General features: G+C 35.0%; 3 protein-coding genes across 6 annotated transcripts in view; 2 read left to right on the forward strand and 1 right to left on the reverse strand.

Moving 5' to 3' along the window:
* Nucleotides 1-19054, forward strand: part of LOC105143954 (uncharacterized) — a 133063-nt gene extending 114009 nt beyond the window's left edge. For 2 of the 3 annotated variants that reach the window (XM_087414806.1, XM_087414808.1), the window contains 2 exons: nucleotides 11793-11893; nucleotides 11969-13233. In XM_087414806.1, the coding sequence (XP_087270932.1) occupies nucleotides 11793-11893; nucleotides 11969-12158 (291 nt within the window). In that variant the 3' untranslated portion in view covers nucleotides 12159-13233. Of the gene's footprint in view, nucleotides 1-11792; nucleotides 11894-11968; nucleotides 13234-18265 lie in introns of those variants that run through there. The other variant, XM_087414807.1, reaches the window with a different exon arrangement.
* On the forward strand, nucleotides 5739-10370 carry dan (protein distal antenna). Its single transcript, XM_087414800.1, has one exon. It carries the CDS (start codon nucleotides 7507-7509, stop codon nucleotides 8866-8868), a length of 1362 nt encoding a protein of 453 aa, XP_087270926.1. The 5' UTR covers nucleotides 5739-7506; the 3' UTR covers nucleotides 8869-10370.
* Nucleotides 19055-20677: 1623 nt separating the features above from the next.
* LOC147907118 (uncharacterized) lies at nucleotides 20678-22733 on the reverse strand. Of its 2 annotated transcripts, XR_015547814.1 has the most exons (3): nucleotides 21400-22733; nucleotides 21088-21298; nucleotides 20678-20989 (listed from the first exon to the last, which is right to left on the reverse strand). XR_015547814.1 is itself a non-coding variant. In XM_087414805.1 (2 exons), the coding sequence occupies exons 1-2, from the start codon at nucleotides 21626-21628 to the stop codon at nucleotides 21186-21188; spliced, it is 342 nt and encodes a 113-aa protein (XP_087270931.1). In that variant the 5' UTR covers nucleotides 21629-22733; the 3' UTR covers nucleotides 20678-21185. The 2 variants fall into 2 exon arrangements, 1 of the variants encoding a protein (XP_087270931.1); XM_087414805.1 differs by having other exon boundaries at nucleotides 20678-21298.
* Nucleotides 22734-24466: the final 1733 nt, after the last annotated feature.

Consider the following 24466-nt stretch of genomic DNA (forward strand, 5'->3'; position numbering starts at 1 on the left):
ATTTTATGTCAACATATGCCACAATAAAGTATAAAATATCTCATAAATTATTGATTTTTTGATGTCATTAATACTTTTATATGCAGAATAATTAGAGGAATCATAATGTGTAAAAAAAATCATACAATTTCATTTAAAAAAAAATAGAGGTACCTTCATATCTTTTTGACACCATCACTTGAAAGAAATACAATATGACTAAAATACGTTTCCCTTGAAATCGTTCCACTTTCATCTGAAACATTGTTTCCTATCATAAAAACCAAGCGAGATATTTCAGATGCTCGAGTTAGATGGGACGCCTTGTATATATACATAGTTTATTTTTAATTTTTTAAATAAAATTCTTAAATAAAAAGAATATGAAATTCTTGAGTGCATATTTCTCGTAGAAGTCATCGAAACGAGTTTAATAAGCTGAAATGTATAATTTAAGTTTATTTAAATTTGAATTAACGAAAAAAAGCATTATTTATATAAATATTTCAATTTTTTAAGTCTATATACATTTTCTTATTTCTAATAAAAAATAATTTTAAATAAAAAAAAGAATTTCGTTCCCTTTTTACGTATAAAATTAGTTGCTTTGCGTGTAAACTTGTTAACTTTATTATCTGATATTATCATTTGAGACAGTTTGTATATTAATTGAAACACGTATCTATGCATTAAATCGAATCCCAGATTAGTTAATAACACAATAACTGTTTGCACGTGTTTCGATAAATGCAACGCATGAACAAACGTACTCTGCGCAAGATGAGAGACACTGAGATACACATTCATGAGTCACTCCATTCACGAAATGTGAATTCTCGCTTTGCAAACTTTAGGGGTCAACGGGTTGAGGATGGTTAGCCACTTCTATCGCGCAGGTTTGCAAACGTTCCGTTATATCGAGCTATATTCGATATATCATCCGTGAGTCTTTCCGAGTTACAGTAACAGCCGGTGCTCTCCTGACGGGTATTAATCCCGGTATTATTCGAAGAAGTTCCGGGAAAGACAAGGTCGAAGTTTCGCGGGATTTCCTATCAACGCGCCAACAACTCGAGAGAAGAAGAGAAAGAATGGAGAAAGGAGAAGAAAGGGAGAGGCAGAGAGAGACAGAGAGAGAGAGAGAGAGAGAGAGAGAGAAATAATTCGCAGGAGGAGAGAGAATCGAGGTTTATCACTAGAGATCTTTCACGGTTGCAAGGACGGCGCAGGGCGACATGGTGGGGGTAATCGTCGTTCTGGAGCCGAGGGGGTCGGTGAACGGGGGGAGGTAGAGAAGTAAGAGTAGCAGGAGGTATCATTCACTTTGCGGGAGTCGTGCGCTCCCCCTTCGCCGCTCGTAATAATTTTCTTTTTTATGAATGAACTTAACTCTCCTCTTCTGTCTAACTCTATCTCCTTTCTTGTTCTCTCCTATCTTATCGCTTCTATCTAAGCTGCTTCTCCTTCCGTCGCACTTGGCGTACCGTTCCCGCACAGGTTTGAGCTTAACCGAGCTGAACGTGACACTGACATTCGTCTTCGTCGAAGCTTCCGCAGACGACAAACAGCCGGTGATGACAGATACGCGCTTTTTTTTTTTTTTAATGGATCGTACGATGTGCGTTTCATTGATCTTTGACAAATGGATAAATTCGACAAATTGATATTCTCTAAATCCGAATCAGTGAATATCAATGATTATCACTTCTAACCACTGGGAATATTTAGAAGTTCAAATTCAATTAAAAGAGAAGTTTGAATATACTATAATATCGATATTCACATTCAGTTCCAATACAACATACAATGAATTTATACATTAAAGCAAGATAGCTAAGTTAGGAATTCTACGTTTCATTGATTTTTGAATTGAATTTCATTGTGAATTTCACTGATTATGTGTATTAGTAACATACTTGGGATTCAGATTCAGAGAATACACATAGTGAGGCTAATAATTTTCTATTTTCTCATCTATAATGCACTGAGAGAAAAATGTTTGATATTTGTAACTATAATTATATATTACTATAATTATGATTACTGCTGTATAATAAAAACAGCAACTATGTTATTCAAATGACTATAATTTTGCATTTATATTTTGAGACAATCATAAAGAAATCATAAAAAATATGCTTGTCCCAAAATATAACTGTAAAATTATAGTCACTTGAATCATTTTTATGGTAATTTCAACTTTTTTATAGTTACAATAACTATAATAATTATAATCATGTTAGGTTGCATATTACATATATACATACACATTATATATAATATATATATATATATATTTGTTGTTAGAAATACACATAGTTACTGTTATTATTATAGCAGTAATCATAATTATAGTAATCTACAATATAATTATACAATATAGTTATATACAATATAGTTATGAATATCAAACATTTTTCTCTTCGCGTGTAAAAAAAAATCAAGATTACTAAGAAGACTGAGAAAGGAGATTACAACTTTATTTTTAAACATTACAGTACAACACAGTACAGTAACAATAATTTATTTTTAAATAAAATTGAGATAACGATGCTTATATCTCTCAGAACCGTTATTACTGAAAATCGAAATGCATATACATGTATCTTCCTTTTGCCTTATATAATGGACTTTTTCGAGAATTTCAAGGATTCTTATCGGATCGGTAATGACATATCATTAACAAATTACCCATTTAATCGTTACCTTAAACTCCTCCGATTAATAATAACATTATCATCATTAAGGGCGGACGCTTCGTACTTTTGGCAAAAACCGAACAGAACAGAGTAGAACGAAGTGAACGAGGCATCGGCCGTCGGCGACGATGAGACGCCATGGCCAGGGCAAAAGAGCAGGAGAGTCGTTTATCGATATTATCGTGCGGCCGGCGGCAGCGGCAGCGCACCGTCGCCTCGAAGGAACGATAGCGAGCGACCGTTAACTCAGGCCGCGACGCGACGCGACGCGACGGCACACATGTCGCGCAAATAGCCTGGCGTGGCCGTGTGTATATGCACACGCACGCGCATACACGCACACACGCTCACGCGTCGCGTACTCTTGCACGTACATCGTACACACGTGAGTCGAGACGCGTTTTCGCGCTCACGCTCGCGTGTGTACATCCTTCCGCGAAAGGCAGGCGAACCGGACGACGACGACGACGATAACGACGGCGATGACGATGAAGATGAGCGAGACCCGACACCGCTTCGCTTCTTCGTTTCATCGTGTACACTTCGAGGGAAGCAGGTGAAAATTAATTGTACGGGTTTTATCCGACTCGCGTTCTACGGGAGAGTCACGGAACGCGCGGACCCGCGTCTACCCGCGACAGCGGCGCGTGCAAAGTGTACGTGTATGTGTATTTGTGCGTGTATGAGTGTATGTATGGTATGTGTGTGTGTGTGTGTGCGTGTGCGCCTTCGTCGTCCTATAACACCAGGACGCCATCGATTTTCCTCTCGGCGTCGTCGTCGCCTTGTTGCCCATCGCCCTCATCACATCCCCCCTCATCCCCCCTTCCGCCCATCGACTCTCCTCCCCGCCGTCGCGAACGCTTCCTCGTGCCTCTCGCGACGCAATGTTGTCGATTCGTTAATCGTAGATCGAAACCGAGCTACGCCGACGGCCAACGCTCCTTATCCGCGAAATCATATTTTTGTTACGCCGCCGCGCTCTTAGCAACACCATAACCGCCGGCGCGTATTTCACGCCCGGAACTGGGGTCAGCTGCTCTCCACGATATACGCGGACTGAGAGAAGATACGAGCGGCCGTCGCTAAAAAGAGAAAATTCTTTCATTTATATACCGAATTAATTTCGACGATACCACGAGTCGAGCCCAGTCACTGTTACAGCCAATCAAGATGTTATTCACTAAATGTCATCACTTGATAAATGTTATCAAGTATATTAATTCCATCTATCTTTTTCCCGGAACACCTTATTGTTTCTCGAATGTCTTATTACATTGTTATTTCGCGGGAGAAATCATCGATCTCGTGTACATCCACAATTTGGTTCGAAAGTTATCTGTGTTCCAATAGTATTCAACTGATGCTTTAATGAGATTTAATTAATTATAATTTCGCTTGGCATTACAATTCTGTTAGCTTTAGTGAAGTCCAAATCGAGAGAGATCGAATATAAGATTATTTGTGATAATTTCTTATCTCATTCGTTTACCTCTTGTTTATCTCAAACTATAAGCTCGTGAGAATTTTCACTGTTTTTCTGTCGCTAACTTACAGACTCCAAATTTTTATGTTACATATTTATATACATATTATAAGGTACTATCTGTTATTGTGTCTGCTTTTATTAATGTCTAATTCATCTTTGAAATAAGCCATAAGCAAAAGTAAACAAGAAAAATACTTGTTAATTAAGTTAAATTATTAATATATATGACACAAAGTATGTTTAGTTTCTTAATTATTAAAGTATAGTAAATATTTTTCCGAAAAATACAAGAAATTTATATGAGTCCAGTAATACTGCAAGATTTTAAACTTATCCATGTTATAAGAACATTGCGTTATGAATGTACATTGAAATGATGATTACAATTAAAGTAATGATTTATGCAGTATTAACTCAAACAATTAGCTAACATTTATTATCTATTTTAATAACTATATGTTAAAATGAGTTAAATGTGAATAGGCACACAAATTGGAGGCACATTAATAAAGCTATCGTTCCTAATAGAGACAAAAATTTGTCTTATTTGTGATTTATTTTTATCAACAACATTTAAAATATTAACATACATACTATTTTAAAACAAAGAAAGAATTTATTCTTAAACATAATAAAATATCATCGTTATAATACTAACAAAAAAACAATCTCGAGCATAGCTGAAAAAGACGTACGCAGCCGTGCTCATGCTTGTCATCATCGCGATACGCTTTCATCCGAGATTTTAGCAAAGTTGGAGCTCTGAAATCCTAAACGTGCGCGGGGACAGCGATAATTATCGAGAGTAGGACGCCTCTCTCTTTCTCTCTCTTTCTCTTTCTTTCGCTCTCGCTGTCTTTCTCTGCGCTACGGTCGCGCGGTGAAAAACGAGCCGGTATACGTGACGAAATGCGGTCGGTCCTCGCGCGTGTATCGCCGACGAGGCCGCGGGATATCGGGGCGCGTACAGGTACACACTTGTCGCTTATTCGCGTTCGTGCGAGCGCGACGGTTACTCGCGGTAAATTTACCCGCGAATTATCGCGAGAGCGAGTCTCCTTACCGTGTCTCTCCTCTCCTCTCCTCTCCTCTCCTCGCCCCGCCTCGCCAAACCTCGCCTCGCCTTGCCATGCCTTGCCTCGCCTCGCTTCACCCCGCTTCACCCCGCTTCGTCTCGCTTTGCCACGCCTCGCTTCGCGTCGCCTCTTCTCTTGCCATACCGCACTCGTTGTAACTCCGGTCTCCGCGTCGAATGCTTGATACCGTAGGTATCCGGATTTTAGGCCGCGCACTCGTAAATCCGGCTCTCCCTTGAGGATTGCCGGCGGAGGCGGCGGGAAGGATTTAAGGTTTTGCTGCATCCGACATCCTCTGACCCTCTCTCTCTCTCTCTCTCTCTCTTTCTCGAGCTTTCATATTTCGCACAAAAGGGAATGCCGGGAAACCTCAGTAAATGTTACAAATATTACGGAATTTTCTTATTATGTAAAAGCACAAGAGCGGTTCGTTTTGTACTGGATGGATACGCATTTCTCGTTCTTTCTTTACAACATGTGATTCGCGAAACCACTTCGACAGACTTGAAAAAATATTATTTAGATTTGACATTCGATTGATCCACCTATCTAAATAATATGTAAATGTGATAGGGGATATATCCGGTGTCAGAGGCTTGAATTATTTTCTGCTTAAACGATTAATAAATATTGTTAATGACAAAAAGGGATACAATGTAGAAAGTCGGAAAAAATCTTTTCAAAAATTTTTCTCCAAGAATCCTTTCTTTTCAACATTTCCACTGTTGGAATATTTGCCCCACCACGTATGATAACCCCACGGTTTCTAGGTCTATGGGGTAGGGTAAATTCACTCAGGGATACTCTCATTCGTCGAAAACTGAACGTCCTCTCGTTACGCGTGACATCGTTGTCGATGGGTCAAATGACAGAGAAGTAGAAAAGAGACGCGCGAAGGGCACAGGAAGCTGGAAGGGAATATCGCGGACAATTCGCTGAGGATGATAGGGTAGGCGAGGAGGGATGAACCATCGTCGCCGGCGTTACGACAGAAGATATGGAGGGGGGAGATGCGCGCAAAATAATACATCCTGACGGGTACCGCGCAGGTGGTGGGGCAGTCCGACTGACCAGTCGAAGTCGACCTCCGCGACGGCAACGGAGTTGGCAGTCAGTTCTATTGTAGTCGTCGCACTCGACACGAGTATTCAGGTGACACGGCACAAAGTAAGCCTTTAGAGAGCTTTTAGAGAACTTTTAGAGAGAATTTGGAGTTTTGTGACCACCTCGCAGAACAAAAAATCAGACGCAACGCGAAACACACGCCGCATCTCATTAATCGCAATTCGTGATTCGCGATTGCGTGGTCTATGCACTTGGTCGAAAAAATCGTATCATTGGACGAGAAACATTTCAATAAAAATTGATTTTGGACTCTTAGAGCCAGTGCGCGATTTTCTGTGCCGGATCTTCCGTGTGCGCCTATCGCCGTTTCCACTCGATTCCATCTATCTCGCTCACGCTCCGACTACCACCCCAACTACGCTATTCCTCGGTGGTACAGCAATAATATCGTTTCCCGCGCGCACTTCGGATTGGCTGTTGCAGTCGCAAGTTCGGAGGAGAGCGGTGAGGTATATCGGGGAGTACCAACACGCTCGCGCTAGCGCCGTCAACGAGAGAGGAGCACAGGGAGAGCGGTACGTGAAGCGGCAAGATGTACAGCAGCAGCAGTCCCTTGCTTCGACGGAGGGCAGCAGTGTGTAGGAGGGGGAAGAAGCAAGAGAGAGAGACAGAGAGAAAGAGGAGGTGGTGGTTGTAGCCGCCCGACCGACCGACCGACCGAGTTTGTTTCATTCATAAAAAAGTTCTTTATTACTCTCTGTGAGCGCATGTGCTATTCCACCGCGGAGGAGGAACGAGTACTACTACTCCCCCGACCGGCTGCGACGGCGTAACCGCGTTTACACACAGTATTATTTACTACTGTGCGAGATACGAATCGGCGCCACACGCCGTACCGGCAGCGCGGCGTACGGATCGTTTCGTTCATCTCCGCGTTCGTACCAGTCATCATCGTCGTTCGAAAAGAAACTTTGCGTGTGTCCGTACCGAACGAACGTTATAATTTGACTTTTCAAACTCAGCGAACTTTTTTAAAATTAGCGAACATAGTGTTAAGTGTCCAAGTATTGAGACTACGAAGAGCAAACTGGATCATCAGCAGGAAACCGCCATAGATCTTTCCCCAGATTTGGGGGGATCTGCGGATAGAAGAGATCGTAGACCACGACGACAGCATAACACCAGCCATTATCGTTATATGGTACCTGCCAGATACGATAATCTAAACGTCAACGATCCTGGGCCGAGCACAAGCTCGAGAGGTACGATGCCTCGAACTGAATCTCGTCAGGCAGGCAAGCGATCGTGGAGGACTCTCACGCCCCAAGAAAAAATTGATGCAATCAATAGGGTTCACAATGGTGAATCGAAAGCTGCGGTGGCACGCGGCATTGGCGTGCCGGAATCCATCCTCAGAGGGTGGTGTAAGGCAGAAAAGAAGATATTGTCGCAAGCTAACAGTTTAAAAACTTCGGCAGTGACACTGCCGGGAACATCTTTGGGTTTCGAGCACGTTTTAACATCCAGTTTTGATAATAGTAATAACAGTGCAGTGGGTGGTGGTTCTTTATCGAGGTCGACACCAACGACCCAAGCGATGTTGGGATTACCATCGACTTCCGGTGTGACTGTAAGAGGTGAGGAGTTCGAAGCCGGTCCGGCTCACAAAAGGATAAAACACGAAACTAATTCTGTCGGCACCACGATGGCTAATAATGTTCGCGCACCAATAGTCCATGACTCCATGTATAACCCGTATATATATAATATGGCACCGATTGAAGCGAAGGCTTCAGCGATAGCAGCTATATTGAACACAATTGCAAAATCGGACGTATATCTTTCTTATCCTGGCTCTTATACAAATGCAATAAATATTCTCAACGAAGTGGCTAGGACTAACGGCACGACGGTAGCCAATGCAGTGGTCAATACTGTAGCTAATACAGTGGCTAATACGTCGTTTACCATGAATATGCTGAAACAGCAAATGCTGCAACAACAGATGCAACAAACTAATAACACGACGCTACTTAATGGGAATAAAAGAAAACATAGTACCTCAGGACTGGCAACAAACATGGACATCCCGAAACCATCACTGAAAATACAGAATCAATTACCGAACATGGAAAAGTCCGGAAGTGTTTCTCAGAACTATGAAACTATGCCATCGACTAGCAGCAGTGATCCAGTTCAATCAAAACCTACTAGAAACAATAAATGTCTTACTAGTATAATGGATGGTCTTCGCCATCCATATGAAAAATCTTCATCAAACAGCGTTACAGGAGTAACATTTGACGCTGTAAATAACAACAATAATAATGACGACTTGGATAACGAAACGGCAAGAAAAAACTATCCCGACATTTTGCCACCGAGATGTGACGAAATGGTGGAATATTGCTCCAAATTATTGGAGTGGTTACACCACTATGGTTCGTCTATAAGTACAATGAAACAAGTGGATTGTATACAACGTATTTTGGCGCGTCTACAAGATTGGATTCAGAAGTCAAAAAAGGAACTCCCCAAAAAAACGAACAGTATGAGCTAGCTGTAACAATTATCTAATACATATTTGTAATATTTAATACATATTTGTAAATAAATGTATATATGTATATATACATATAATGTATATAAATAATGTATAATTGATATATTTGATTCATTACGCGTTAGATACATTGAGATAAAAGTCCGGTAATAGTTATTAAATTTTATTGATTGGCGCAATATTTAGTATTACCTAACATAATAATAATAAACTGATTGATAATAATAATTACTATGCATTTAGAAAAGTAAAATCGTTTAGTTGTTCCAATTTGATACTTAAAACCAAATTATTCATTATTAATATTAATGAATATTTAATTATCTGTAATTATTTGTAATTATGTAATTATTGTCTAAATGAAAAAAGATTTACTGATTAATTTTATAATAATTAGTAGATTATTTGATGCAACTAAGCGCCTAAACATAGTCAGGACTGCCGGTCGTTTGTAGCGTATAAATTTAGTCGAACTTTCTGTATAATCAAGTCTATGTGACCGAAGCTCAGATATAATTATATAGAAAACAGATTGAGATAAATGTCATCTATATAATTGCCAACAGTCTTTTTCTGAGTGTAGTTACCAAATTGTTAACAATAACTTTAATAATTGTTGTTAAATCATACAGTAATTATGACCAAACGACTTGATAACATTCATTAAATCAAAGAAATATTCGAATTTTTTATAATAGATTAATTTAGTAATATTTGCCATATTATTCAGTATTTATTACTGTGTAATTTAGCTGTACTTTATTTATTAATTCGTTTGGTTATATTTATCATACGATTTAGTAATAATCAACTAGCTTTATGATCAATTTCCAAATCTTGATTAAACTATTTAGTAATAGCTATCAAATTTTTGATTTTATATGTATATTAATTGAACATAACATGTGAAACCGTTTCACCAAAGTGTTTAGTAATTATCATCTAGGTTAGATTACATTGTAATTAATTTTAAGTTTTTCAGTATTGCCTTGTCCACAATTTTGCTTTAAAAGGATATAACGATATATCAGTCTTATGTCCACAGAACTTATGCTCTTAGGCCGTAAAAATTTTGTTCAATTCGCTTAAGTCTAACGGTTAAAGCCTAAAGACTGCGCAAAAACAGTTTAAAGACAGAAATTATTGTCACTTAATCTCTTTCAACTTATACCATAAGACTTCTTAAAGCAAGGTTGTGGACCGAGACTATGTTTAAATTTTTAGTACTTTCATTTTTTTTGTGTTTTTGAAAATATGTTTGACAAATCGCATAGCGAACGCGATGCTCATGAAAGTCCTTTTTTTCCTATTTTTTCTACCTCTTAAGATAATGTTACATTTAGGTTTACGTTTAGGAATTAATTATTTCTGAAATAAGAATTATCAAATATTTCAAATATTTCAAATTAATATCATCATTTATTAATTGTTTATATAAAAAAATTATTTGAATTGCGCGCGACGATATCATTGAAAAAGGAAATATACAAAAAAGAAAATCTCAAGTCGTTCTTGTCCAGATTTGTTTACTTACCATAATGAAAGCTTTGGCTAGTGGCTGATACACGATGTTATCACTGATGAATTGTACACATCCATGCCATGTATATAATTCCGGATACGGCAGCGTACTTCGTTTGATACTTGTAGATACAAATTTGTACGGGAAGTAGAAAAAGATTTATTGTAACTGCGTTTCTCGCATCGCGGCGTATATTTTTTACGATCCTCTTTTATATTATTAAGTATCCTTATCATGTTAATAATTGAAATTACGTTAATATTGAAATAACAGAAAAAAATTCTTGTATTTTAATGATAATTGATTATGATTAGTGTACATATTTTAGTTCTGATCTTTTAATTTTTGTAAAAATTAGTCTTATCTTATTAGTTTGTAAAAATTAGTTTTATCTTTGTACAAAACCCAAATGTAAAAAAAGTAAAAAAAAGTATAAATAAATATAAAAATCCATAAAGTTTGTCTGCATTTTTTAATTCCTTAGAAAAGTAATCCTTATTATATTTTTAAGAATATTTTTAATCAAATTATCGTGCGAAATCTTATATATTATCAAGATAAAAAATTCCGTTATTGTCGATCTCTATATCGTCTGTAATATTAGGTGTTGGAATTAATTCGTAGCGTTTTTTAATGAAAGAATGTTATTTATTTCACATGAGCATTAAAAAATACATTAATGAAAGTACTTCCCATCACTTGTAAAACGCTACGAATTAATTCCAACACCTAATAATTTATGTATATATCCTGATCCTTAATGTATATTATGTATTTGATACAAGTATATTTACGAATTTCTTGATTGCTTCTAGTTTTCACTAATTATAAGAATTATATAATACATAAAATTTTGCTATGAATGTCGATACGAATTATTATTAATCTAAATGATTCTTAATAACATTTAGAACAATTTTTTTTTAATGTTACATGATTTCACATATTTTAACTATGCAATAGCCTAATCAGCTGATCTTATGATCAGCTGATATTACAAACAGCTGATTTTGCAATCAGCTGATTTTACGTTTCACTACGCATATTTGTAGTAATCTTTTACACAAACCTTTTTCGCAAATTGCAAATATAAAAAGTTAAATTCTATTACAGAATTTTACGAATTTAAATATAAAATACGTTACTTTTATAAGATAAGTCTTTAACGAATATAATGTACCTTTTTTCTTTACCCGATTTATTATACTTCCAGTGATTTGGAAAAAAGAAAATAATTTTGTTGAATGTAAAGTTTTCTTAATTAGGAGAAAATAGAAGACTCTTTTTCTTTATACTGATATTTATTACACTAATTTGCAGCAAGAATTCGTGATTATCAGGATCATAGCTTTTTCGAGATCGAATTTTACTTACTTGTACACGACATTCATTTTCGCAGGCTAACAACAACGGTCGGCGATTCGCGTACTTCGCATGGAACTGCCGTCGAAAATTTTCTGCGTACCATAGTAGCAGTCGCTCCTTGTCATTGACGCAGTGGTAGGTATTCGGAAGTGATTGTACGTAGAGGTCCTCCGTCATTATGGAGACATCCGGCCAACACAATTTGATCAGGCACAATTCGCGTTGCAGTTGCTGCAGGATCTCCACGACAGTACTAGTGGATTTCTCTATGTCGTGCTCGTCCTCCGGACGTTTATCCAGCGACGACGGATGTAGATCGTCGAAATCGAATTGCTTCTCAATCACGAGATTTGTCACGATGTCATTCATTGCGACGGCAATCTCTAATTATCCGATGTAGACTGTAAAAACATGCGTTTAAACCGATTGACCGCGAATGTTTATTAGCGTGATTATGAAACCACGATTTAAATTCACATCGATATGCAAACAAGCCGTGGTCACTATGACAACGTGATACGGCAAGTGTATCATACCTCGGTTAAAGTACCGTACATAGATGACAGCATCAAATGGAATACAGAAAATAAGAATATTTAATATTATTATTCGAAAACTTATATATACAAAATATATGCTTATTTAATGGTAATTATATCCGTATTTATTAGCGAAGATATTTGCGGAAAGTTGTCTTTATTTTTTAAGGATACTTAGGTATTTTGAAAACAATAAAAGAAAAATAAAATTTTGTAATTAATTAAAAATCTTGTCATGAGAAGAGTGAAAAATCTTTTATTTCACTAATTATTTTACAATAATGAAAAGTCTCGATGTTATATTTGTTGTAATGAGAAATGTATTACCTTAAAGGGATCCTAAAGCAAAGCTTTGAACGGAATTACTAGATGGCGCGCCATACATCATATGTCTTTTTATATTACCACAGCATTATCTCACGCATACTATGACACACGCACGTGTCAATTTTCGTATAAGCACTAACGAGATACTGTTAAAAATCGACATCCTTACGGGAGTTCGTATCCGTGTGAATAAAGTGATTAAGAATTAAAAATGGATAATATTACTAATTTTATGATTTATTAATTTAATAGACGTAATTATGCATTTATAACTCAATTAATACTCGATTTTCCTTAAAATTGTGATTTCAGTATTATCGTCAAAGTTTGATTATCAACAGAGATGATGTAAAGAAGAAATCGTCTTATGTACTGAAGCTAAACGTGTGAAATCAATAGTTGAATTTCACCCGGCAAAGTAGTTAGACATCCTTGCCGAGCGAACGAGCACGAGTGGTTCTTCTATGAAAATCCAATCAATCATGTTTAATTACTCGGTGAGCAGATCTAATCGCTTTGCTTGATTTCGCCTACTAATATTGCTGTAGATAAGAAGTATCTCTGATTTTTGATAGAGAAATGTTTAAAATTTAAAAAAAAAAAGAAAAATTCTTATTTTATACGAAACACACAGAAATACTTATTGTGCACTTGCTTGGCATCGATATGGAAGGAATTGCATTAAAGAAGATTATAACTTCAAAAGTAAAATAATAAAAAATGTGTTAAAATATAAAACATTCTTTTGTAAATTACTCCACATCTTTTTTCACATGATTAATCAAAATTCTAAAAATTGCAATTTATAAAATTTTAAGTTAGGAAATTCAACATGAAAAAAATCAATTTTACAACAACATTTATTAATATTAGAACCGCGAGTCTAAATTAATCCAATCGCGATTCAAGGTATATCTGAAGGAGGATTAAAAGTAAAATTACATGTAATTAATTATGATTATTTATAAAAACACAAAAATCTAAAGCTCCGTGCATATTCAAATTAACTGAAAAAGAATAACTATTTCAGTTGTATCAAAAACGGTCTATTTCAACCTTATCGTGAATTTTAAATAAAATTTATGAAAAAATGTCTAAGGAAAATGTATACAGGATCTACCTTCCTCTTCTGAAATTAGCTTGGCTGTTCAGGACCTTTTGCTTTTACCTCCATTTCTAATCTGTACCTTATCATTTCCGCATATAATTTATACAGGGTATCTCAATGACTATTACTACCTGAAATATCTTCTGATCTAGTTGTATAGAGAGAGAGAGAGAAAAGTTATATAACCAAAATGATACGGCGTAAAGGGATCTATTATGTAGTGATAATAATTTTTGTCCAGGTGGAGGCGCTTCAGAGATTTCAAGGTCAACTTCGTTTTTTTAAATAGAATTGTATGATTTTTTTATATGGTAAGGAAAAAACCAGAAAAACCGGTTTTTTCTCAAAATTTCCGAGAATTTTGTTTTTTTCGGATTAAGAACACTACACAAATTTCAAGTAAATGATTCTTTTTTATCTTTTCTATTAGGATAACCTTCGTGGCACCACTCTTCACATTCGCTACATTAACAAAATCGTCAGATTTGGACGTGAGCCGTCGCTTGCTCGGTGTCTCTTGATTCGCTTATTCTTTCATCGATCGTGTGCTCTGAACTTTACGTGTGTGTTTGTGTGTGTCCTATGTTCATTTCATAATAAATTCTTGTTTTATTTATAATATCCGTGTTATTCATTTCTACGGGTCGAGAGTGCGTAAACGCGTTCCCAAGGACGTCTCCGTAAGCCGAACACCCGGACGTAACAATATTAAAGTATATTACTGAAATATTATTAATTAATATAGAATATATATATATATATATATATATATATAAAATTACAAAAATTGTAACTATTATATTAATATACAATTTAATTAATAAATTTAAGTAATAAATATGCTTGAAAAGAATTTATACATGAGCATTTTGAAATAAGAAGACTTATGACAAGGCTGCAAATCAAAATGAAGCTCAGCTGAATTAGTCGTCTCTATATATTATCAACAAAAATGTCTTGAAAATGAAAATACTATTCTGTGTTCAGAATCCCGAACAGCTATATTTTGCATAAAAAATTAATATATGATTTATTATTACGTATTATAATTTCATTATTTGTTATTTTATATTAATTATTTTAATATTAAACTCGCGTAAAGGATGTAAATAAATTTACAAAATAATTTTATCTAACTGGTTTACTCTTTTAAGCTTACCCTAAATTTTAATCTTGTGATGTCGAATTGATATTTTTTCGCGGCGGACAAGATACGTTTCTTGATTTTACATTGTACCTACACTTCTATTCGGGATGACGTTGACAACTGTCATAACCGTTCGTCACCCGCATCGATAGATAGTGAATCGCACTCTGAAAATTTTTGAATGTTCTAAAAATCGTCGAAAAAAGTGTCGCTACCTTTCTGCCCATGATTACATACACATTTTATCTTTATTCTTAAAATATTTAGAAAGGTAAATACATATTTGCCTTTTTAAATATTAACATAATAAAGTAAAAGTTAAGTTCATAGTAAAGTTAAGATCTTTCTTATTACCAAACATTTATGAGTAAATAGCTGAAAGATCACTACATGTGTACAAATTATTTCCGCAGATATTATTCATCGATATTCAAGTCTGAATTAGGGTAAAAATATTAGATGTGGATCAGGCACTAGTTCTGCATCACTTTTTATATTTAAATAATTATAGTAGTTTTCATTAAATAGTACATATTACAAGACTTTAATATTTGTTTTATCTCTTTTAAGTACCAATTGAATTTAAATTATTAGCAATACATTTTATTGATGTTAACTAATAAAACGTTAACTAATAAAATGTGCAAGGTTAACTAACGTATGTATCTTTAAAAATTCATTTAAATTGTAATATCATAAAAATAGTCTTACGACTTTTATAATACCAAATAGCATTAGATTTCATGTAAAAAATCAACGTAATGTTAATGAGATTAAATGTGTCCGCGAGTGTTGTTTAATCGAGAGGGATCTAATAGTGCATCGCACAAATTGATAATAAATATATTTACATTTATGTATCTTTTTTTCAGTGTATTATGTATTGCACACGCGTTGGAAAATCTGAAATCTGCTTTCCAGTGTTTCAGTTCTTTCAAGCTTTCTTCTTGTAGTCGACATGAAATCGTAATCTTCTGTGTATTTGCTATTTTTTAATCATCATGAATACTTATTTAACTTTAATAATTATTTCATTAATTGCACGTGGATTTTCAAGAAGAGTATTAATTTACATATTTTATTTGACAAAAAAAAAATAAAAAGTAAATAATTTCTCTAAATAAATTTTCTTATTATTTCTTGAATAAATCATAATCACCGATTACAGCGCGGATTCCTAAATGCCTTAATTTAGTTATTAATAAGATTGGAAACAAGACCATTTATTTTAAATACATTATTTCAAATATATTATTTCAAATTGCCATTATGAATGTTAAGATGTTGAACTATTATGTATATTCATAAATATGTTCCTGAATGATCGTTATTTTGAATATTTTCTTAGCGATGGTAAACAAACAGCTTATAGACACCAAGTGATCATCGTTCAAAACATATCTCGCTCCTGCTTTAATCACGCTATTTGTCTCAGATGGCACGCGACCCCCCCTTTCGCAACACTCGAAAAGTTGATGATCACGCACACGTTCCGCGTGTGAACGTTCAGTTCGCTTCCCGATCCCGAACAATACGGATCATTTATTGCTATTCATTCGTAACGTTTCTTCTCGAATTATTAAATGCGAACCACACCGAAGCTCTGTCGCGTAACGCTGCCTTTTGTTACGTAACGTTCTGAGTATACGCATACCGCGAGAGCATTCAGTGCGCGAGAATTACCTGAATCTCCGGCGAGATTTATCGGTCTCGTTGCTCGCAATACACTTTCTTTCAAACGGCTGTGAGAAACTACTCGACGTCGTACCAAGTTTGAATTACGTGTGCACGCATCTAACTAACGCTTTAATTATCGAACACGGAATTGTTCCAACAAAGAAAGTCGTCGTTATTACTGGCTTGGCGAGCCTTTCATACAAGGTGACACACCAGCGTCATAAATAAAATGAATTAATTTCAGAAATAATAATTGCATACCGATATGGTTGTCGGACTTTCAACGTAATCAATCTGAAATATTAATAATTAATCCCCCCCAAATTTCCCAAATTTAATTTCAAAAAACTGTAATAAACTTATTGCGAAAAATATTGTCTTCCCCGCGTTGTGTAAAGCTCTCATTGTCCGTACATTATATTTTTGTCTTTTAATATAGAGAACCCAATTATTTAATTTTGATTTCTTCTTATTACGGGTTTTATAATTTTTCTTGATACTTTTATATGAATAGAATAATGAGATGAATCAAATTTAGTGAAAAGAAAACACAGTATCGCTTATTAAAAAAATTATACATTTTACATACATATTTTTCTTTAAGTAACTATGTATTTTTTTTCCATCAATTGATTCATCTTATTATTCTGTTCGTAAAAGTATTAAGATATGATAATTAAAAAATTAACAGTTTACGAGTTATTTAACATTTTATGTTAATATATGCTCGAACAAGGTATAAAATATCTCGTAAACTATTGATTTCTTCATATCACATACTTACTTTAGTACGTTAAAATAACATATGTAAGAAGGAATACAGGATATCCTATTTTAACTTTTACATTGAAATATCTCCAAAAGTATAAAGGATGCGAAAAAATGTAATATACAAGTAAAATGATTTCGAAAATAATGTATTTTGAACACGTTTTTTTTCTAGGTCGAGACGCCCAAAAGATATAAAAGCTCATCTTCATTTTTAAAAATAAAATTATATGATTTTTCTAACTATTCTGTTTATAAAAATAAGATATGATACAAGAAAATAATTTATTATTAAATATATAAAAAATTAATAGTTTAAAAGAAATTTAACATTTTATGTTAATATATATCAAAATAAAGTACAAAATATGTCGTAAACTATTGATTTTTTGATATTTCTACCTGAATACTTTTGTAGAATGATTAAACGAATCATATTTTGTAAAAGAAAATTATACAATTCCATATTGTGTAAAAGAAAATTATACAATTCCAAATACCAATTCCAATAAAAAAAATGAAGATGATCTTCATATTTTTTTTAAGGTTTCTACCTAGAAGAAGGACATGCGCAAAATTCGTCTCCCTTGAAACCGTTCCACTTTCATCTGAAATATTTTTTCCTAAATCCTAAGTTATAAAAACGACGCGAGATATTTCAGATACTCGAGTTAGATGGGACACTCCGTATATGTATATATATACTTTGAATAAAATTAAAAATGTTAAATAAAAATTTAGAGTCTTTATCACATTGCATACATACTTTGACAACTTTGTAATTGTCACAAGCTCATATCAAATTTTGAGATGATCATATTTCGAAGATCAATCTCGAATTATCACCGATGTGCTCTAGTATAATGTATTTATTACATCGCTTCATACAGATTATTAAATCCGTAAGGTATTTGTAACTTTATCTTTATTTAATTTATCAGTTAAAACCGTCACGAAAGTACTGAGGAAGACATCCTAAGAGGTGGAAAGGAGGCAGAGAGGAAGGAGAAAGAACGGCGAATAAAGGTGAAATGGAGAAAGGGACTCTGCCATCCTATGAACTAGACATCAGGGCTGAGAGCGAAGGTGTAGGAAAACGACGGAGAGGCCGACAGCTTTTACGAGAGAACGAGAAGAAACACAATCTACCTGTGTGTATCGGTATGACTCGGTAAATACATAATTCTGTGTGGCTCAGCTCATCTCGGTGTGGTACATCTCGACCCAACTGGTCGACACCAAGTACGACAAATCAATTTAATACGTCATTTTTTTCTAATCATACCTATGATTGATATTCGTACTCCATTTTTATTTTAAAATCGTATTAAATAATATCTTAACATGCTAATACTCTCTTATTAGTTCATCTTAAGACTGTTTTCAAGACGGCATTAAATATAAGATCCAATTAGGAATACCGATTTTAAACTCGTACGCTCAGACGATTTTGTTTATTTTCATATCTTTGGTCAAGTCTTTGAACACTTGGAATTGGTTTTTTCACTTGTTTTTTTCTTTTTATCGAAAAACCATTACAAAATATTTGTAAGAATACGTTACTATCTTTGTAAAGATTTACCTGATTTTAGACCTTCTTGGGTCCACTTGCCTTATAGATGATGATGGAAATAATAATAGTCTCGACATTTTAACACTCCGCAAAATTTGATAATTTATGTTAACCAAGACTAATCACATTGTTATTTTTTTGAATCTTACAATGAAAAGTTATTTTTTGTAAAGGAAGAAAATTATATTGAGATACAAGCGTTAAAGATCGGCTAGAACCGTATAAGTTGTCATTTGGTCATGGTAATTGTAAATCATAAGTGTCTCAGTTTGTCCCAAAAGATCAATATCTGTCTGTTGAATAAGAAATTAGAAACGCTATAATTTGCGATTATGTTTAAATATACATATGTATTTCGATACACGTAACATTCTACAAACATTCCGAAAGAATAGGTACATTGAATCGTTATAAGATCTCAGATCGATGGGCGTTAAAAATTGTTGCGTCGGTAGCGAAACTAGCAATAAGCTGTTCGTCGTTGCGCGGAATGAGTATTTTTGCGCCCCGAAAGTACGATTTAAGCGGCGTATATACAGTGCTCTATGCAATAACACTCCATGTGGAATAAATTTGACGAACGAGTGACTGCAAGAGACTGTATAAATCCACGAAGTGATGAAGTCGGCAAGTTTCCACTTTATAACTCTCTAACATACTATTGAATACATCATTCGAAAAAAGCGATACTTGAGTTTGTGGTTGAGATTATGACAATTGTCGTAATGCCAGTGTTTTATGACACAAGTGTGATATGACATAATTTACGAGCATTAAAATTCTACCTTTAGAAATTAAGTGTGACTAAAGATGAGGGATGATTTAGGGATGACAAATTTTGACAAGAAAAGATACTATTTCGAAAAACATATGTTCAAATATGGTCAAATTTATTGCGTACTAAGAAAACCGCCATCATTTATGCCGTCCATATATTATTGCCAATTGTCAATATAGTACAGCATTGTAATGAAATCTATGAAGTTTCAGTACAGGCAATCAACTAACAAGTAATATATAGCGTTTTCAAATTCGCGTGAAGTACGAGACGTTATACTGTACATTAAAAGAAACAACTTATTCCTTTTGCAAAATTGCTTCTGACAAGTAGTATTTGCAGGAGAGCAAGTTGAAGGCTACAAATAAGCGCAAAAATTGTTTATTGCAGGCAATTTTGTTAAAGGAAAAAGTTGTTTGTTTTAACATAAAGTAATACGTCTTATATTTTGCGAATTTTGAAATATCCTATATATATATATATATATATATATATATATATATATATATATATATACACACATATATGGTTTATGGTACACTTAATTGAATCGATTAATCTCTTGTTTGCATATGGGCAAAGAGATTCTTGGGACGGTATTTACATAATTCGTTCTTATTTTAAGTCATGTCTTTAAAGAATGCCTTAAGACGCTAACGCGGTCCTCTAATTGATTTATGATTTCTTAAGAATATATTTAAGACGGTTTTGAATATAAGATCTGAAAATATCGTCAGCAATTGCTTGTCGCGAACGTGGAAGCGGCGTGTGTTTGCGAGGCGCGGGATGTGATGCGAGTAGTCTCAGCAAAGGCTGAGAACACTCAACCCCTGGTCTAGTTCCTAGGTCTGTAGGGATACAACGGCGGCTGCAGCCGACTGTCGAGAACGCTCTACGCCGGGTCGCATTGCGGATCGGTCTAGGTTGCAGATCTGATGGTAAAAAGCGGAATCGGAGCTAGTGATCGGGAAAAGCGGCGGAGAAAAAGAGAAAAGCCTCCTGTTAAAAGCATGACCAGGATATTTATTTATTAAATAATTTATCTATTATCTTCTAATTCTTATTGCGAAGAATATTACCTCGGTCGGGAGTCGAACCCGGATCTCTTGCATTCCATGCGAAAATATTAGATAAAATTTTCTGTTATTAATTTATTCCTCGTTCCTTAATAATATACTTATATTTTAAATAGTTTTTAATACGTAGTTTTTTAATATACGTAATTATGATAATGTATCTCCACAGTAGCCTTCCACAACACCCATGAGGTACTATTATAAGTTGCGTTTTTTTAAATATGGTTCCCCAGTAGGCCTATTCCACAAGAAAAAATTTGAATTTTTACTTATTTGATTTAATAAATACTATCAAGTTGGTTGGTCTTAATTATATATACATAGCTATATACATACTAGGTCGTCCCATTAGTTCTTTGGGAGTTCTTGTTTTAACTTTTGGTTCATCCAATCTTGCAGACGTGCCGAAATACATTGTATATGATGTACTTCTTTTATTGTATGTATATGTGTATATGTTGCAACCATTTTAATAATTTGTTGCTATACTCCACTTCATTGCAAGGTAGCAAAATATCGGGATAATTTTTTGTCGCAGTCTCGTTATCTATATTATTGTTATTATTATTTAAAATGTTACTTCTTTTATACTATTTGGGGGCGGTACATGTGGTGAAGACTATTATCTTTTATACTAGTAACTTTTACCGTTTTTGGATGTTTTTGATTGAGGAACGATGAGTCCTGGTGTTCGAGCTGATATTGAGATATTATTGGTTGTCGTGCTGCCGGCAGAAATGTTCTCGAGTTTTATTTTCTTGTGGGACGGACCGGCTTCAAACTCCTCAGTTCTCCTAGTAGCTCCAGAAGTGGATGAACTACAACATTGTTGCTTCGACCGGTGGTGTCGATTTTGATGAAGACTTACCTGCTCCATTATTGTTACTATTATCAGACCTCGATCAGAATATGCTGTTTGTATTTTGCTAAATCTATTCCTGACAGTGGTAATCGAAGCTTTTATGTTGTTGACTTGCAACTTATTTTGTTTTCCGCCTTATACCATCCTCCAAACGTAGAATCTGGTACACCGATGTCGCATGCCACAGCAGCATTGAATTCACCATTATGAATTCCCATAATGGCGTTTTTCTTGAATCGATTTCAACGGTCGCTTGGTCGCCTGTCGCGATTTATTCTGCGGCATCGTACCTCTAGATGAACCCATATTCGGCGCTGACATTTAAATTGTATCTGCCAGGTACCATGTAATGATTGGTGTTATGTTGATGACGTATTAATCTGCGATCTCTTCAGTCCCCAGATCCCCCTGAATCTGGGGAGAGATTCATGGAGAATTCTTGTTGTTGATCCAGCTTGTTCTTCGTAATATCACTATGGTTGGCGGGATTGGAGTTAGTAAATAGTTAAAAAAAACAGTTAAAAAAATGTTAATAACTTTTAACTTAACTTAATTAATTTTAAATGCATTAATTTTTAACTTAATTTAGTATTTTTAAAACTTTAATTTATTAAACAATATAAGAAGGGCAAAGAGCCAATAATGTAACAAAGAACTTATATTTAAATGAAAATAATATAATAATTACAAAGAATAAAATAATACGTTTCGATTTCGATCATTGTTACGGTAAACATATATAATATTACAAAACTCGTTATAAGTGTATAAAATACACTTTTACGTATTTTTCACTTTGTGTAGTGCTGCGAGTCAGTTATAATAAATCGGAAATCAAAGTAGTAAAAAAGTAATACTCGTATAAGTTATATCATATGTTGAGAGTTTGTTAATAAAAAAGAGAGAACAAAAAGATAGAAATCCAAATCGTGGTAGAATACATTGGTTTCTTAATTAAAATTGAAGCAAATTTGCAAGAATAATGAACATCTTACTTCGACGACATCGGATAACGCAAATTAATTTATTAACGTTTTTTAAATTGAAAATTTTTCTAGTTTTCTTAATACTAATATTTTTTTTCTATAAAATCTTAAACATTAGAGAATTAATATGTCAATTTTTAATATTTACTGATATGTGCCAACACGTAAAAAATATTGAATTTTTTTAATCTAATCCTTCTCGAGAGGAAAGTCGATACTTTGCCACAAATATTCTGCCAATCGAAGTCATATGCTTAATGACAGTGTCAGTATCTACAGGATGGGCCATCTATTGGTACGTTTTTGAATTTCGTCGTATGGCAACACCGAACGAGCTACAGACCCGAAATTTTGACAGTTTATTAGTCATACCGTCCGCGGCACGAAACAACATGTTTTCTCTTGAAGAGCGTTTTGAAATTTTAAAAACTTATTTTCAAAGTCAGTGCTGTGTCGCCGAAACTGTACGAATTTTGAAAAGAAATATGGGTCGTGATAGAGCACCCACCGAAGGAGCTATACGCAAATTGGTGAGGAAAGTTCGTGAGAAAGGGATGTTAGTGGATGACAGAAGTGGTCCCAGAGCTCGGACAGTGCGCACACCCGAGAATATTGAGGCTGTGGCCCAAAGTGTGAGACAGAATCCGACGACTTCAACTCGACGCCGATCGCAGCAACTGAGCATTAGTCGCACCAGCCTGAGGAGAATACTGCACAAAGACCTCGGATTATTCGCCTACAAGATCCAGATGACTCAGCAGTTGAAAGCAAATGACCATCCGCTTCGATATCAGTTTGCTGTGTGGGCTATAGACCAGCTCAATAATGACGTCGATTTTGGTCGAAAAATCATCTTTTCGGACGAAGCTCATTTCCATCTCGGCGGATATGTGAACAAGCAAAATTGCCGGATTTGGGGCTCGGAACAGCCACACACAATCGTAGAGAGACCAATGCATCCTCCAAGAGTCACAGTTTGGTGTGGATTTTGGAGTGGTGGCATAATTGGCCCATTTTTCTTCGAAAATGATGCTGGAAACGCCGTTACCGTCAATGGCGAACGCTACAGAGCCATGTTGACCAACTTTTTATGGCCTCAAATCGACATTATGAATGTGGACGACCTTTGGTTTCAACAAGATGGCGCCACATGCCATACAAGCCGACTTACCATCGACCTTCTGCGCACCAAGTTCAACAACCGCATAATCAGCCGTTCAGGAGATGTCAATTGGCCTGCGCGTAGCTGCGATTTGACACCGCTGGACTTTTTCCTGTGGGGTGCCGTTAAAGACCGATGTTATGCGGATAATCCAGAGACAATTCCAGCTTTGAAAAACAATATTACGACTGTTTTGAGTGAAATTGGCGCCGAGGTAGTCCAAAATGTCATTAATAATTGGGGTGACCGAATGGCATACTGTAAGGCCAGTAGAGGGAGCCACATGAACGAAATCGTTTTTCATTCTTGACGCGGATACTTTTAGCTTCACAACAAAAAAAAAATTAATAAAAAATATCAATGTATGCTCATTTGATCGCATTTTTAAAAACGTACCAATAGATGGCCCACCCTGTACAATAATATGTTTAGTAATATTTTTTTTTTAATTATTTATGTTTGAAACTATACAGCTTGTTGTTTTATCGTAATAATAATGCTACTTTCTCTTTTATTTGATACCAAACTTATTATTCTTGCCATTTTGTATAAAATTTATACCAAATGGCATTTATACAAAATTTATTCTCGGTTTAATTCTCTAACGGGAGTCTGATAAAAAAGCGAAAGAAGATTGAACCATCAAATGTTGATAAAATTCAAGTTTTGCTTCTGTCGCAAAACTGGAAAACTTATCAACAAATT

The sequence above is a fragment of the Acromyrmex echinatior genome, chromosome 16 (genome assembly GCF_024713525.1).
Source record: "Acromyrmex echinatior isolate Ae372 chromosome 16, ASM2471352v2, whole genome shotgun sequence".
In the NCBI taxonomy this organism is placed as follows: Eukaryota; Metazoa; Arthropoda; class Insecta; order Hymenoptera; family Formicidae; genus Acromyrmex; species Acromyrmex echinatior.

Coding starts and splice junctions, on each gene's coding strand:
- LOC147907118 (XM_087414805.1), bottom strand. CDS start 21,628: ATGGAGCAGGTAAGTCTTCATCAAAATCGACACCACCGGTCGAAGCAA. Junction 21,299..21,399: donor ATCAAAAACATCCAAAAACG/GTAAAAGTTACT, acceptor ACAATAATATAG/ATAACGAGACTGCGACAAAA.
- dan (XM_087414800.1), top strand. CDS start 7,507: ATGGTACCTGCCAGATACGATAATCTAAACGTCAACGATCCTGGGCCG.